Source organism: Ziziphus jujuba, chromosome 6, assembly GCF_031755915.1.
Source record: "Ziziphus jujuba cultivar Dongzao chromosome 6, ASM3175591v1".
In the NCBI taxonomy this organism is placed as follows: Eukaryota; Viridiplantae; Streptophyta; class Magnoliopsida; order Rosales; family Rhamnaceae; genus Ziziphus; species Ziziphus jujuba.
Genome location: NC_083384.1, coordinates 5472332 through 5490168, shown reverse-complemented (window position 1 = coordinate 5490168; position 17837 = coordinate 5472332). Strand labels below are relative to the sequence as shown.

The following is a 17837-nucleotide window of genomic DNA, read 5'->3' as shown; positions in this document are numbered from 1 at the left end:
GATAAAAGGCCCGTAAGATTCAAATTGTAAATGTAAAACCCAACTCTAATTGTTAAATAAAGTCTCTAGCATCTACCATTTTACCAACAAAAGCAAACTATGCATGAACAGGGGCGTTGTATTGTACGATACCTAACATTTCAGAACCAAATTATGGACTGCATAAGTAAATTATTCTTATTTTAGCCCCCAAAAAAAAAAAAAAAAGTAAATTATTCTTAACAAAATGACCGATCTTTATCTTTTAGTTATCATTGTTATTGAAGTAGCTGTCTGTATTTTTTTCTAGTGTCATCAAAACTTAATATCTTATAATTAAATAATATGGACACTCTGGACCGTAGTGCATGGACCACGAGTGCAAAAGTTGAGCGAGACACTTGTGTTAGTACATTGTTCCCCGTTTCCAATAATCACTTTTTACTACTTTATATTTTTGAAGAGTTCATAGCCTTCTACATCATTACCCAATTTCAACAATTAAAATGTGGTTATTGATCTTGGCACATCCACAGCCATCCATCATATGATACCTCAAGGAAGAATTTCCTTAAAAATAATAAAAATGGGCTCAATTGGTGAGGTAGATACAAATACAGCTTTTAAAGGCATTATTTTGGGCATCCAAACTCTTTTAACTCTTAAAATCGAAGGCCCACAAGGCCTATGTTTAGTCTTAAAACCAAAATGACGGACAAAAAATAAAAGCCTGACCCAAAAACTTCAAATAAATAAAAGGAAAGCCTGAGAAATCAACAGCAACCAGACTCATTATTTATCCAACAATAATCAAAATTAAAATACTAAAGTCTCTCAGCAACCTCTAAACCAAGATTTTTAACATCATTTTGGCTAAGACCTAATAGATGGTTTAGACCATGAATTTTATTTTATATATCCGATCCACTTTAGACGTACTTATTAATATGCTAAGATAATACTTTGTCAAATATATATCATGATTTTCCTCAACTTAATAATAATAATAATAAAATGCTTGGCTCTAATATGTAATACAAGATGATAAATTAATTAAATTATGATGAGCAAATAAATATATTTAAGCTAATGCTTGGTACACTCAGTAGGCATGAAAGAAACAGTTTCCTTATCAAGGTCATACTCTACAAAAAAGTTCATTTGAGCCATGTTCCCAAAAATGGCCACCTCCTCGGAAGCTACCATGGTCAAGCAAAACATATCATCTTCCATTTTGGCAAACGTGTTCAAAGGCTGCAATACCACATCACCACCACTAAAATGAGCCGTTATAGTTGGTATTTGTTCATCACCATCATCAACTTTGAAACACAGGCTTAACATCCCACTTGGATCACTCACTCTTTCAGCGTTTATAGCTTCTTCCAAAGCAGTAACCAAATCTTCAAAAAATCCAGAAGGAAGAAATGTCAAAGTAGTCCCTGAATCTAATATAATATTACCCTTTTCAGCTGCAACTTTTGATGATGAATTTTTATAATGCAATCTCTTTTCTCCAACGCTAATGGCCTCTAGAGTAACATAATAGAAAGTTTCAGGGTCTTTTGCTACCAAAGGAGTTGAAATTGCACTCTTTTTTGCACTGGGACTATTACCAAAAGTTATCTTGCTTGTATGCAAGGATTGATCTGATAATGGGACTAAACAATAGGAGAAAACTTTACCACCAACGGATTTACTCAATTGAGAAACTAATGACAGCGAACCGCCTCCGAGACCAATTAAACCGGACCCCGATTCGTCAAACGTACCACCATTTTCATGGCCGCATCCTAACACAATGCTTGGGATGGAAACTGGGTGATGATGAGTACCACCAAAAGTCATTGTTTCAGCAGCAAGATTTCCTCTGGTGAATGAACGATCACCGTAGGAATAGCTATATTGGCAAGAGTTTTCGACACTTCCACAGGTTGCTTGGGAAGAAAGTTTGGAGCATGAACTAGAATCACATGGAATGCTACGGTAAGTGGAGGATTTCTTCGGATCAAATAGAGGAGGGTCTTGCATGAAACATTGAGTGCATGGCTTGCATTGTGTCCATATCAAATCGCTGCCGGTATCAGCTATACCAAGAACCTCCACCGGCGGAGTTCCAATGGAGATGTTCATGAAGTACTCTCCGGAACCTGGTATTATTGTGGATTGAATGATAGATGATGATGGAGAGTCTAAGGTAGAATATTTCTGAGGATTATAACGATGGATCCGTGAAAAAGATCTACGAAAAGCACTGTGGAGGCGATCAAAATGGTTAACCGATGGATCATAGAGTGGAGAGAGTGGGCAATCACGTTGAATGAGATCGATAGAAAAACCTGCAGCAAAGCTAACATTGATGAGTTCTGTGAATAAGAAGAAAAGCAGAAGACGAGATGAAAAAATAGCTGCCATTGTTGAATAAAATGATGAGGGACTAGCAATATATTAGTGTATTTATATATAAAAAAAAAACTATAAGATATGAGATAAAAAATTAATAACCGTAAAAGATAAATGGAAGGTCTAGAGGGTTAAGGATAATAAAATGATGTGTCCTCCCATTAAGTATATAGTAATGGTTCTATATATCCAGTAACAGTTGAGAAAACAAAGAGATAAAGTGGTTAGATTAATTCCATATTAATTAGTAACTTAACCCTTTTATTTATTTATTTATTTTGGAGATTGATAAAGAAGAAAGAAAGGGAAAATATAATCATATTCTTCATCACCATTATCACGGTTAGACTTTTTTGGTGGTCATGGTAAGTGATATATATCGTAATAAGATTTTGCATACATTCATAGTTTTGCATTTGACTTTTCAAATTACACAAATGTTCTAAAGCAATATTCAAACAATCATATTTATCAAAAAAACCAAAAAATAAAATAAAATAAAATACGCCAACAATCATTCAAATCCAATTCTTATGAAAAAAAAAAAAATAACAGATATATATATATATATATATATATATATATAACACTTTTATAAAGTATTTAATGAACCTATAATATTTTAGTACAAAATAATAGATTTTTATGTTTAAAATAAAAACCAAATAAATCATTTCAAATTTTATTATCACATCATAAATCTTGTTGAATTACATTTGATAAATCAAAACAAAGAAAATATTAAAGGTTAAAAGAAAATTATATATTTTCAATAATTTTCAGACGATGTATGAAGATTTGATGGAAATTTAAAATATAAAAAAAAAATTCAATTTAAAGCTATTATATACTTTCCAATAATTTAGTACAATTCTAACCATTGAATTAATTGCATTTACATGGCATAAAATGTTCATCCAAATTGAGATTCTCTATTAATATAAATTCAATAGATCAAAATATTCAATAAACCTAAGCAATCACCTATTACAAGTAAATCATTTTCCTTTTAAATGTCAATTGTACTTTGACAAATCAATTTTTTTTTATTTTTAAATACATGATAAGTTACATATGAACAGGTTTTGTCTAAACCTGAATATGTGCATAATGATGTTTTAGACACTTTAAAATGGATAGCACATGGATAACACTATAAGGGTCTGTTTGGTACGCTGCATGGCATTGTATTAGAGTTTTGTATTGTATTATCTAATGTTTGGTAATGCAAATGGATTGTATTATCTAATACCCTTCTCCATTTTTAATCCGGTCCACGGTGTATAACTAATACACTCCAAAAGGTTGGTATTAAGTTATACGAAGCTCCAACACGATAGAAAAGCCAAGAAACAATGGAAAAACAAGGCTATCGAATCTGATGTGAGCAATTCCAAAATTCCGGCAAGGACGGCGGCGACAACATAGGTGCCGGCTTTGATGCCGACGACATAGATGCCCACCCTCCTCAATGTCGCTCAGATGCTCTCGGACTCTGGCACCTTCGATTGTCGCTCTCACTGCAACTCATTTCCAGAATCCACGATCTTGATTCACCCACTGCCATCATTTGTGCTCCCTCCACCACTAATCTCATATTCTATCTTTCTGTCCATCTCTTTCTTTAATAAATTGAAGCCCAATCGTGATCTTCTTTCTCTACCATGGGTTCTTTTTTGTTTTCTTTTTTTTAAATTTTTTTCTCTACCTGTATTTTTTTCTTTTCTGGAAAACTTGTTTATCTTTATACATCCAACCCCGAAAAAGGAAAAAAAAAGTTTGAAGCTTTGGGATCTTGAGGATTGCTCACATTAGATCCGATTGCTTTGGGAACTTTGCTTATTTCTTTTCTTTTTGGGTCTTTTTTGTATTTTCATTTTCTATGTTCTCTAGCATGTTTCTTGATCTGGGTTCAGAGATTAATTGAAAATTGTGGTGTTTCCTTCAATTTGATTTGATGATGCCCACTTGATTCGCACTGCCGATTGATATTTTGGGATTGAAAAAATTGGGGATTGGTAGTTTAGGATTGAAAAGATATTAATAATAATAATATATACAAATTTAAATACTTTTATTTGAATAAAAATAAAAATACATAATATAATACAATTAAAAACACTACACATTGTATAGTATTAATTTATTCATTATATTCCAATACAATCTACTTCAATACATTCCAATACAATACTACATACCAAATACCAAATGAAACCTAAAATAGTTAAGTATCCGGGTTATCTCATTAATGACTACAGAAACAATACAAAGGATGGAGACAATTCTTTTTTCTTTTCTTTTTTTCTTTTTTTTTTTTTTGGCTTTGAAAAAAAAAATGATGTCTCCTTATAGTATCATTGCATCATACACGCACTATTAAGGCATGAGTCATCCCAAACAATAATAAAACTTGCTATGCTTTTTTTTTTATTATTATTTGTTATTATTATTATTATTTTTTTTTTGTTTGTTGGTGAGATTCGAACCCAACCCATAAGTTGGAATATTTGTGTCTCTAATCATCAAAACTACCACACCACCTCTAAAACTTGCCATGCTTGTGCATCAAAATAGTGGAGTGAATATTGTCGCTACAACAAGGCAGAGCCAAGTATTTTTACTAACTAAGGAAAAAAAAAAAAAAAAACCTTAAAAAAATAAAATCATTTTAATGCTTAATCTTTATAATAATTTATTAAAAGCCACGCGCATAATTTTGTATAGAGGTTTCAGATGCATACGCCACTGTAAGGCTTCAAACGAACCTCCGTATGGCCTCCAACACCCTAAACAACCCTACATTTTTAAGCCACAAGTTACCGTAAACAACCTTACAACTCTAGCAATAAATCGATGTAATTGTATTTTTTTAAATAGAGAAAAAATATATATATAACACAAAAAAATTAAAAAATTAAAGATGTAGTAGTTATGTGGAAAACTAAGCGGTATTTGAAATATTATTCAGTTTTGTGTTTTTCCTTACTAAATTCTTCCTTTTTTTTTATTATTTACAATAATTTCCATTTTCATATTTTTTTTTATCATTTATAATAATTTTTTTTTTATTTCTATGTTTATATGTGATCTCTTAATCATTGGTGTAAATGATTTATCAACTGAGTTCATCTCATTTGATTGTAAATTTCTATTTTAACTATTATAAATTGTTTAAAACTTATAAATAACAGTCATTTTACACAAATTTTCTTTCTATTTGTTGTTTTGATGTTACCTGATTTCACCTAATTCCAATTTGATGTGGGTGGTAGTCTTTGTTTTAACAATAATAATATTTTGTGCGTATTGGATCATAATTTGTTAATTGAAAATAATTATAGTGGTAGGCCTTTAGATTAGATTTTATAATAGTTTTGCTGTTTTGCTGCGATTTCACCTAATTCCAAGTTGATGCGGGTGGTAGTCTCTGTTTTTGACAATATTAATATTTTGTGAATATTGAATCATCATATGTTAATTGAAAATAATTATATATCTTTGTAATATATAATATATAGTAAAGAAAAATTAAAGAAACAAAAAAGTTAGATGATATATCCAAGATTACAACAAACCATAAGTCGTCAAAAATTAATTTTCATATATAAAATAAATAAATAAATAAATAAAAATAAAAAAGCTTGAATATTATGCTATTTAAGGTAACCGATCAAAGAGAAAAACAAGGCAAAACAAAAATTAAAAGCGGAATTAGATCATCGTCTATGTCTAAGCGTAGGTACAAAATGTATCGTTTTTTATACAAAGAAACAATCTCTCATATGCCAAAGCCATCTTCCTTGCCGTAAACATTGAAACCGCATATCTCATGCAAGCCTTTCCTCTTTGTGCTAACCTCTTAGCTCCATCCTTGACAACCAGTTCCAAGGACTCCATTAGAGACTCCACGTTCGGAGAAAACATATATCCAAATTCATCATCCACAACAATTGTCCCTTTTATACTCGGAAACCTCGACGCCATTACCGGTTTCCCGCTCATCATGGCCTCCATTAGAGTAAGATCCAGTCCCTGAGGTCTCAGAGTCGGATTAACAAACACATCGATGGCGTTATAAAAGCCTCTCAGTTCAGACGGACTCAAGGATCCCACAACAAAAACTCGATGACCCAAATCTCTATACCGATTCTCCCAAGGGCCAGAACCAGCAACGATCAAATACACATCTGGGTTCTTCATCACGAACCTTGAAAATGCTTCATGAAGCAGAGGATGACCTTTATCCTTCACCAATCTCCCTGCTACTCCAAGAACTAAACTCGCATTCTTTGGGATCCCAATTCTTGATCTGAAAACGTTTCCTAATTGAGAATCTTCACCAAAATCATCCTCATCGACACCATTGAGAATCACATGGACTCTTTTATCAGGAATTTGGTAAACATCCCTCAACATTTCACCACAGCTATCGCTTATAGCAACATGGTGAGCATAGTTCTTGAAGAACCTTATTTCGTTGAGAATCTTCGGGATTGCCATTTGGACGCTTTTATTGAAAGCCGGTGACATGGGTTCGGTGGGTTTTCGTGTTAAATCTTGGAAGATATCGGATTGCAAGCTCTCAAGAGCTATTCCATGCCAAGAAACCGCAAGGTTTTGGAGATTCCGAGCTAGCCAATGAGGAAGTGCCACGCTTTCCGAATGAACAACATCGAAAGGTTCCCTCTGGTTTTCTTCAACGAATTGTTCCCAAGCTTTGTTGTATCTCCATTTTCCTGGTTCGCCTTCATGGCAATGGATATAAGGGGAAGAGCCAGTTGGGCTTCCATGGCTGTTCTTGAGGTCCTGAACATCACCATATGGAGGTGGAGAGGTAAAGACATGAATTTCATGGCCTCGGCGAGATAGAGCTGTGTGCAAAGTATAGGCATGGCGTTCCATCCCTCCCGGTGTTGTTCCGATGGGCCATTTCCGGGAAAAGACGGCGATTTTGAGAGGAATAGGAGGGGGATGGAATTCATCGAAAGGGAGACGGTTCCATGCGAACTTGGCAATGAGGAGGTCGCCGGAAAAGGGGTTGACGTGGTGGCCGGAGAAGGTGGAGCAGAGAGAAACGGTAGTGGGGGTGTGGAGGAGGAAAAGAGCTGGAATAGTGAAAAGGACGATGAAGAACAGAGTGGTACAGAGACGGGATTGGGAAGAGGAAATGGGTTTCTTGGGTTTGGAGTTGAAGGCCATGTTGGGGAAAAAATAATAGGGAGGGGTGGGGGGATTGAATCTTGGAAAGATGTCTGTTTGGATGTGTTTAAGAAAATCCAGGAAAATTATGTGGGAAAGTTGATGACAAAAGTAAAAGGAGAGAGGTGGGGGGTGGGTGGAACGCACTGAGGAAATGGAATTGGGATGGGTTTAAGTGGGTTTGTAACTCCTGCTTTTGATAAAAAAGAGAAATTTTCATGTGCCATAGATTTTGTAATTTTGATTAATAACTTGCAGGGATGGCCCGTGTGGCGTGGGATAGTGGTTTCTCACGTGAAGCACAACCTGATTATTATCATATATATATATATATATATATATATATATAAATTCAAATATTCAATTATATATTTTTGCATTGCATATTCAAGTGGGTAAGGTTTATTTTTTATGTTTTGATTTGGGTTTTACAGTCTAATGATCGAACTAAATGTTTAGTAACAATATCTGAATTGAATTGCTATATATAACATGTATATATATATATATATATATATATTACTTTTATCATAATCATTTTTAAGTTTTTATAATGTATACGGCCTTTTGATAAAGTTGTTCGAGTGATATCAATATGATCACTTGCTCATTTTAAGGCACTAGAAAATTTTACAGAAATAATTCATTTCTCAATTTCATGAATAAATCTTTTTCATTTTTGAGAATGAGGAGAATCAAACTCCGATCCAAAGTTATACTTAAAAGAAAACATAGCTAATGACTAATGTGTAGCTCTTAATTTCCCTTTTTTTTTTCTTTTTTTTTTTTTTTGTTTTTTTGGTGGATAATAATAGTGTAGCTCTTGATTTCTTATATTGAAGTTAAAATGTATATCCGATCAAGTCCGATTATTCAACCAATGAACTTCCATTATGCTACAAATAAAACAAAAAGGTCTCAATAGTTCTACAAACAAAACCATTCTTTTCCATATTTCCATTAATTTTATTATTCGAGCAATATGTTTTATATTTGATTAATATATATGATTAATCTTCTTAGGTACTATCATTAAACCTCTCCACACAATTTTAACCAAAATGAGCCCAAGAAAAAGCAATTGTGGTAATTAGGTAAGAATCCAAAGTGAGACTAAAGTCAAGTAAATGGGGTAGATTGAAGTAGACGCATTTTGCATGTCCATTTTTGACTTTGGGATCTATATATAAATTCTCACATATACATTTCTTAAGGCTGGTTTTCTGTGATTTGTGGTGCACGTATTTGACTCGGAAGTCGCTTAGAATGGACGTCTGCTCTCTCTCAAATATTGTTTTATATGTTAATGTCAGTCAAAGTTATAACCCAATTTGAAGCTATATTTTTGCTTTATTGAAGCAAGCAATAAAATAAAACTTTGCTTTAGTTCCCCCGTTGTCAGCGTATTATATATATATATATATATAGTAGGTATGTATGTATATAAACATATGCAACATGTTTCTATGCAGGCATGGGGCTGCCAACACATGGAGGTTATTGCAATTTGAAGATATATTCTATTCATACTACAAACATATAGTTTCACTAAATTTTAATTATTGTGGATGGCATCATACTATCTTTTTCTTCTTTAATTCATTTCATAAGTTTAACTTAATTTTAATTTTGGGTAAAAAAAGTATTTATTCTAATTGGCATTCATATGCTGGAAAATGAGAAATGAAGATTAGATTAGACTAAATTATGTTTAGTCCAATTAGTTGAACCTTTTTTTTTCTTTTTTTCTTTTTAATATAATTTTAGCCCCGATTAAGAATAAATCTAATCCAATACAGTCTAGGTTTGAATTCCAAATGGGCCCTAAAGCCTCTCCTTCTCACATGCACTTCAATGTAGAGGTAACATAGCAAATTATACTTCAATTCTCAGCAACAGATACACCTAGTTTAAATTTTATGGCCTATTTGGGAAACCGATTAGATCGACTGGATTATGTTGGTTTAGTCCAATTAATAGGTTAAAAGTAACCCAATTAAGAATAGTCAAGTCCAGATTCATGGGACTTCATGCATTTAAAATCCAAATCCAAATTCAAATTCCCAAATGCAGTATATGTATTGCTAAATCTACAAGCTGAAATGCTTCATTCATTGATTATAAATTAAGAGTCAAAATATCAGCCAGAGAAAAACCTCTCTCTCTCTCTCTCTCTCTCTCTCTCTCTCTGTGTTTTACAGGTTACTTATAGGAGCAGACCTTTTCTTGTAGCTTGAATACAGGAATAAATTAGAACATTAGTATAGGTAAATGCTTCTCAATTGTTTACTTTGTACCTACCCCACCATTGATCAGCCAGTGGCAAGCTATCATTAATACAATTGGGTAGTACGGTTGTGTTCAAAATGGTCATAGGCATGTCTGGTTCTTAAGAATAAGAACAGACTTGAAACTAACCCTAGAACAGACATGCATCCCCACCACACAAATGTCAATAAATAGCAGTCCCTTCCCATGCAAACTGCATCTGACAGCACACTCCTAATGCCTGAACTTATATGAGAATCATAAACTATTGCAGCAAGAAGACCATAGACAAGTGAACCTAATGGGATGTTTGTGATGAGAATGTTGTGGTTGACACCTACACTGTTTGGTCCAAACAGCTCTGAAGTAATTGAGACAGCGGCAGCGAATATGAAGCCGGAGCTCAACCCGATTAATGCAGTGCCTGTATGCAGTGCTACAACACTGCCTGATGCAGCAAGTAAGAAGAAGGCAATTGGGGTTGGCACAAGTGCAACGGTTAACCATCCTGTCCTTGCAAAGTAAAACTTCCTGCAATAAGTAAATATGTTAATACTAACTTAACCACTATCATTTTGGTAAAGATCATATCTTTTGGTTCAAAATTTTTGAAATCCTAATCATGTTCTTTATTTATTTGGTTGATTACTTACGCACGAATGTAATCTGGTGCAGCTGAAAGCAACCGACCAAAGAAGGAGAATGATGAATAAAGAGTAACAAGCGTTGTAGTTTTCGAACTTTGTCCCAATGACTGTGCTATCTGTCCTAGATTGTTGCTGTAAACAAGGCCAATTGTTCCACCACAAAAATATGCAATGTAGTATAGCCAAAAATCGAGTCTGCGTACAAGCAATCTAGCTGAGTGTTCTTCCCCTAGCATTGCCAACTGATCCCTACCCACCACTGGTTCACAACACCCTTTACTTAATGCACTTTTCTGCCTGACTACTCCATATGCTGATCCATTCTCACTCAAGTGAGCAGATCCATTTCCATGATTACCAGCCTCGCGTGTAAGTAGCTCTTTGTGAAGTTCAAGATCATCAGCATCAACGAGAATGAAGCCAGAGGCATCCAAGCTGAAGCTAGAATGGATAGTACGGTGAAACCAATCACGGGCATAGACAACACCGGGAATACACAAAGGGAAAACGAGGAGGAAAATGGCTCCACCGAAGAGTATACGAGCTGTTGTTGCATCTGAAGTGGTTGAACCAAAGAGAAGGAGGTAAATGCCAGTTAGAACAGCTAAGATATTGAGAAGAAGGAAGATGAAGGAGTCTCGGCGCACTGCATCAGGCGGGAGAGGATCGAGGGATGGTTGGCGGAGAATAGGTACTAAGGCCACTATAGCAATGAGAAGAGGAACGATGGCATTTAAGATGAGATAGAGTGCAGTAGATGAGGAGTTAATTGCATTGGCAGCAAGAGTGTATAAGGCTGCACTTACTCCATTGAAGCTTACTGTAAGGGATATTGCAAGAGGTTGATTGGATGGGAAATTCTTGATGCAGAGGACAAAACAAACCGTGTTGAACCAGCATATGCTACAGCCGGCCAGCAGACACAGAGCAAACACCTGAAATGGAGTTCCATCATTAAGCCCTTTTCCGGTCTTTTAAAAACAACAAATTGTTAAGAAATTTTGTTTAATCAATCAGTTTAAATTCATCCTAAACAAGCTCTAAAGATCTACTGCCATTTTGCTAAGATTTGCACATGACCTATATGTATAGTTTTCTGAACGTACCATGAATATTAATCTTTAAAATTCTCTGGTTCGTTTGCCTCTTAGTAGTTTGACTGGGGTATTATTATCACCAAACGAAAAGCCAGAATCACTCTGGTTCTAAAATTGTACTTGCATAAACCAGAGATAACCAAAGTAACATATACGTTAAGAAAATATATGCAATCTGATATCCACTTAGTATACAAGTGTTAACATAGACTTGGTATTATATATATACATATATAAACAAGATCAAGTTGTAATTATACTTCTACTTATTTTTGTTTTGCCCCTTTTTTTTTTTTTTTTCTTAGAACAAGTTCAATCAATTGCTAAGTTGATTAAGACACACAGATTCCACAATACCAAGTTGGTTTTCTGGTTTAGATATCCAGATCAATGAACACATTTAAAGATTCATTAGATGGAAAAAAGAATATTCACTTTGTAGTCACGTAAAAATAGCTACATCAACTGTGTGATAAGAACAGTAATTTGTAAAGCTGATTGATTCTATGACTTGTCCATCATTTTCGGAAGAATTTCTGAATCGAAGCCTACATGGAAGCCGGTACTAACTAATGGAACGACCATGTCATTTAACTTTAACTATCGACATGATGGAAAATTCTCAAAACCAAAATCTTAAAGATACTTAGGATGCCTTGGTGAAAAAAATAAAAAAGACTACCACTTTACAACCTTCCTAGCACCATCCCTTTTCCTTACAGAAAACAAAACTACAAAAGGTAGAAGGACAAAGAAAAAACTAAAAATAAAAGAAACCCAAAATAAAATAGTAAAATTTAAACAAAAACAAAACGAAAAGCAAAACCTCCTAAAACCAAAAAATCCAAAAGTACAAAAACAAGACACTGAAAATAATAATAATAATAATAATTGTAAAATAAAACCAAACGAAAGAAAGGCCCAAAAAATAAAAAAAATAAAAATAAAAAAGACAAGAAAAATTCGTAAAATTTGAAAAGAAAGAAAATCAAATATGGACAGCTCCAGAAGTTAATTAGTAGTATGACATATACATTATGGAAACCTACCGATCTACAAACTACCAATCTATACGTTTGTGGTACTTGGAGAAACCATGTGTTACCAGGAAGTTTCCTTCAATTTTCTTTTTCTTTTCTTTATTTTTTGCGCTAAAAAGAAGTTTCATTTAATTCACGTGAAAACATTCCCATTCAATAAATAACGAATCGAGGACCCAAAAAACAAAATAGTAATAATAAACCCATTATCGAATTCATGCTTTAGTTTGTTACGCTTGAGTTTCACCATAACAATACGATTTGTAAAATAATTTATTTCCAATTTCCCATACTGTTAAAAATAGAAGGAAAAAAAAAAAAAAAAAAAGCATTCGGATATGAGAATTTGAGGAAAGTCTCAAAGAAATAAGAACTTGTGAACGTACAAACTTAAGAGTTAAGTTTGCATCGTCATTCACATGTAATATGGAGACCACTTGATGAAAGCTACTATTTGTCTAAAAATCCATATTTCAATTTCAAAACCACAAGGAATTCAACAGCTGTTCTTTACTTATACCTAACTAACAAAAAATCTTGCACCTAACAGTCATGTTTTAGAAATTTGAACTTTTATTAAATATAAGATAAAATTTTGCTTTTGGTGTTATACATATTAATGTTTTATTTCTTTTATTTTATTTTATTTTTAAAAAAAGTATTTCTTAATTAATAACTCATTTTACTTATCGAAATTTTATTTTAAAAGGAAAAAAAGTCTCTATATATATAAATTGTAAAAGCATTTATTTATTTCCTTCCTAAATAGTCAAATTATATATGGTTAATATTCATCCATGTGACGATTAATATTCGAAACCGTTTCGTTGGCGAACCCCGTAACACCTTGTTTGGCAGACCACAGACAAACAAAGCATTTCATGTTATTCCCAAGTTTAAAAAATAAGAAGGTAAAATTGGAATCCTAAAAGCTCCAGGCACAATTAAAAGCAAAATACAATTCGCATTGGTAATATTAAACAATTAGAAAACAAAATGACCATAATTATTAAATAACAAACAACTAAAGTATTAACAAATACTATATTGTAATTCTAATTCATAATTTAGTTGGTTTTTTATATAAAATTTGTTGTCGTATTTTTTTATATGTAATATTACCAATTACACTTAGCCAACAAAAAAAAAGAAAAAAAAAAGTATTAGCATAAAATCTTCATTTGGATGGTAAAATTTTACGATTTTGCATGAAAAATATATTTTCTTCCGTAAAATTATATATAAAAAAAAAAAAAAAATTGGTGGTCCAAATAGAAATGACCCAAAAGCATCGACAGTACAACACGTGTAAAGGAATAATTTGCTATGTCCTGTGGGAAAGTATTCTTTTGCTGGGATTTTACTTGGAAAGTTTATTATCTAATTTTGTGATTGTGCCAAGTGTATTTTTCGTACATAAATCATAATATATTGAGAAGTGTATATATATATATATATATATATGTATAGGTGAAAAAGTTTGTTTCGAAAAAAGTCATAGATGTTGAAATTATTGTTATTGGACTGCTTTTTCTTCTAGTAAGAGGCTAAGAGTGACTGCTGGAGGCGTTGTGGGCCGCAAAATTACTTTTTATACATTTCAAAAAATCAAAATGTTTTGTCGAAGACCAACCCCAATTTTTTTGGTTGTCGGGAAGCCACAACTGAAAACTGTGGCTTTCATGCATTAAAAAAATGGTTGTTTTGACCTTAACCAAAAACAAAATATATGATTGGTAATAATAATAATAATAATAATTAAAAATGAAAGAAAAGTTGGATTTCAATTTTGCTTAAGCATTAATTTATAACCACCCAATAATTATGGGACTTAAATAATTATATTTTATAAACTAAAACAATTATAAAAATATAATTAAAATTCTAAATCCAAATTAAGGTTTCGTTAAAAAAATAATAATAATTTGAACCCAAATAACTTTATTTTTCAACACGTAAAACTAAAAATAAATCAAAATAAAAGTTTATAACATTTTAAAATTTTAATTCAAAAGGTAAATGTTATGTAAATTCCATGATTAAACATGTTTTGAGAAAGTAGCATTCATGTAACAACGATGTCTTTTTTCTATTTGTGTGAAGTAAAACATAAAAAATAAAATAAAACCTACAGTACAACAAAATTTCAGTTTTTATTTTTTTTTCTTTACGTTTAGCTATCAACATAAAATTCAAAAAAAAATCTATCAACCTAAAATGCAATATCGTTTGAAATTTAAAATAATATATATGAACTGTGATAAAAAGAAAATTAATTTCAAATAGTAATAATTGAGAGGATGACAGACGTTTGCGGTTGTTGAATTTTATCCTTCCACTGTAACAAAATCATTCTAGAAATAATCACCCAAAAAAGAAAAAAATCAATCTCAAATTTTTTCTCAAAAAAGAAAAATCAGAGCACTTAAACAGCAAAAACAAAAGTATTTCCAAAATCATCAACGGAAAATCCCAAACTCAATGAAAAAACCAAGAAAAAAAAAAACTGAAAGGAAAAAAACAAGAAAAAGAAGGGAGAGAGAGAAAGAACAAGGTACCAGGTAATAAGGAAGGGAAATGATTTGGGTAATGACGAGCCATTGAATTCCATATCCAATAAAACCCATAAAAGCCGCCATGAAAAGCACAACCCAAAGAGGAAAATACATCAAAGCCAACCCCGAAGACCATCCGAAAACCTTTCCCATATCAGAAGCCACAGCCAAATAATTAAGCTGAACCTGAGAAATTCCGAGCACCGATTTCAAAGACGAAGAGTAAGCAGAGAAATCGAAGTTGGTACCAGTGAAAGCCTGAATCCAAATGGTCGCCACCAGAATCATCCATTTCCGAGATTGCCCGGTCATCGCGATTGTTTTTACGATCAAACCCCAAAGCGACAGTCGCTGTTTATAACTTCGACCGTTTTGGCTCTGTAATAAAAAGAAGCTTTGGCTCTGAAGCTGCAGCTTCTTGAAGCATTTATCAGCATCTCTACGTGGCCTCATTTATAAACCACCAGAAATTTTACCATATCTCTCTCCGTTTCATGACGTTGACGTTCTGGTTTATTTCTTCTTTTTGATTTTTTTTATTTTTTTTCGGTGAGAATTTTGGGGTTTTTTTTGTGGGGAATGGGAATTTAATTGGGGTGGACCTACATCTGATGTTCACGTGCCACCATGTGATACGCTTGGAGGATCTGACGGCCAAAAGGCCATCTGGTTGTAGGACATTGTTTTTGGTAAATTGTTGGTATAGTAAGTGTATTGTGAGCCATAGTTTCGGGGATTCCTATTTCCTCGTTTGAAACATTGTACAATATGAGGCGTGGACGCTTTGCTGTTCGAGACACATCCACGTCAGATTATAGTTTGCCACGTGATTGGGGCCGTATATCTGTATATATTTCCTTATTTTTGTGGAGAAAAATCAGACAAAAATAGAAACTTATATATAAAGATAGAAAGATTTAAGAGCAATTTCAAACTAACCTATATAAATCCTTCTGTATTCTAACATCTACAATAACATCGTTGTGGTTTCAAACATCCAAAAAAAAAAAAAAACTGTTGTAAATGATAAAAAATAATAATAAAAAAAAAATTGTATATTTATTCAACTTAGAACTCCATGCCGTAAATAGATTATAAAATAAAAAAATTTGATCCTCCAGTTCCCTACTGATTCAAAATGATTGTAAAATTGAAATGTTAACCTTTTAACATATGGAAAAAGGAAATACAAATATATATTGAGTATTATTTATTTATCACTCAAATACTGTTGCATGTTATTGTAGTTACTATTAGTTTCGGGATATTTTTGTAGGTTTTGATAAAATTTCTTTTTCCTTTGGCAATATATATATATAAAAATATATATTTGTATTTTAGAAGAAACGAAGTTTCCCTGTAAAATTAGTCCCAATCGGGGAAGAAATTATGAAAAACTTTTTAAACCATAACCAAATAACAGAAAAAAAAAAAACAAAAAACAAAAAAACAAAAGTAGGTCACAAAAGCTTTCGTGCTAAGAAGATGACTAAACATTCCTTGCATATTCCAGTGAGACAAAGAAAATGATAAAGATATAAAAAAAGTGTGAATTTTCTTTTTCAGAAATAGTGGATCGTGGAGCAAACTGGTATTTGTTTAATCTTTGTCAATTAGAATCAATAATTGATTTTTTTTTATCACAATAAACAATAATTGATTGTAATATCCTCTAGTAGCAAAAATTTTAGTGATGTTGTGAATACGTACTTATTTATCCCAACATTACACTAAATAGAAAATCGTTATATTTGGTTTATTAATATTAAATTAATTTTACACTGCAATTTGGGGCTAGCTACGACCAAGAGTTTATATATGGGCTGCAAACCATGGTGAACTTGACTTGTAATGGGTGGATGTTCGAATCGAAATTGGAGTTGAAAATAATTGTTTTAGAGATGAGAGGAATAAATTAATTCGAATTTTCAAACATTCCAAATTTATATACCCTCAATTTGAGTCGCCTTGATTTGAATTATACTTGTTGAGAAGGTAAATCACGAGAGCTTTTGTTCTGAGAAGATGACTAAACATTCCTTGCATATTCCAGTGAGACAAAGAAAATGATAAAGATATTAAAAAAGTGTGAATTTTCTTTTTCAGAAATAGTGGATCGTGAAGCAAACTGATTTTTGTTTAATTTTTGTCAATTAGAATCAATAATTGATTTTTTTTATCACAATAATCAATAATTGATTGTAATATCCTCTAGTAGCAAAACTTTTAGTGATGTTATGAATACGTACTCCTTGAAAATATTTATCCCAACAATACACTAACTAGAAAATCGTTATATTTGGTTTACTAATATTAAATTGATTTTACATTGCAATTTGGGGCTAGCTACGACCAAGAGTTTATATATGGGCTGCAAGCCATGGTAGACTTGACTTGTAATGGGTGGATGTTCTAATCGAAATTAGAGTTGAAAATAATTGTTTTAGAGATGACAGGAATAAATTAATTCGAATTTTCAAACATTCCAAATTTATATACCCTCAATTTGAGTCGCCTTGATTTGAATTATACTTGTTGATACATTTTTTTATTTTTCCAAAAGTACTACAAGCTCAGAATGTTTATTGAACAATTAGCCATCGCCATTATATCTTTTTTTTTTTTTTTGGGCTTAAAAGCCATCGC

General features: G+C 32.4%; 3 protein-coding genes across 3 annotated transcripts; all 3 read right to left on the bottom strand.

The window, feature by feature from the left end:
• Positions 1–1065: 1065 nt before the first annotated feature.
• On the bottom strand, positions 1066–2394 carry LOC107431307 (probable aspartic protease At2g35615). Its single transcript, XM_025078826.3, has one exon. The coding sequence runs from the start codon at positions 2392–2394 to the stop codon at positions 1066–1068; it is 1329 nt and encodes a 442-aa protein (XP_024934594.3).
• Positions 2395–6082: 3688 nt separating this feature from the next.
• Positions 6083–7868, bottom strand: LOC107431311 (uncharacterized). The gene has a single exon (XM_016042197.4). The coding sequence runs from the start codon at positions 7582–7584 to the stop codon at positions 6115–6117; it is 1470 nt and encodes a 489-aa protein (XP_015897683.1). The 5' UTR covers positions 7585–7868; the 3' UTR covers positions 6083–6114.
• Positions 7869–9663: 1795 nt separating this feature from the next.
• Positions 9664–15730, bottom strand: LOC107431317 (protein NUCLEAR FUSION DEFECTIVE 4). The gene is made up of 3 exons (XM_016042205.4): positions 15195–15730; positions 10506–11434; positions 9664–10383 (listed from the first exon to the last, which is right to left on the bottom strand). The coding sequence occupies exons 1-3, from the start codon at positions 15642–15644 to the stop codon at positions 9918–9920; spliced, it is 1845 nt and encodes a 614-aa protein (XP_015897691.3). The 5' UTR covers positions 15645–15730; the 3' UTR covers positions 9664–9917.
• Between the last annotated feature and the right edge of the window lie 2107 nt (positions 15731–17837).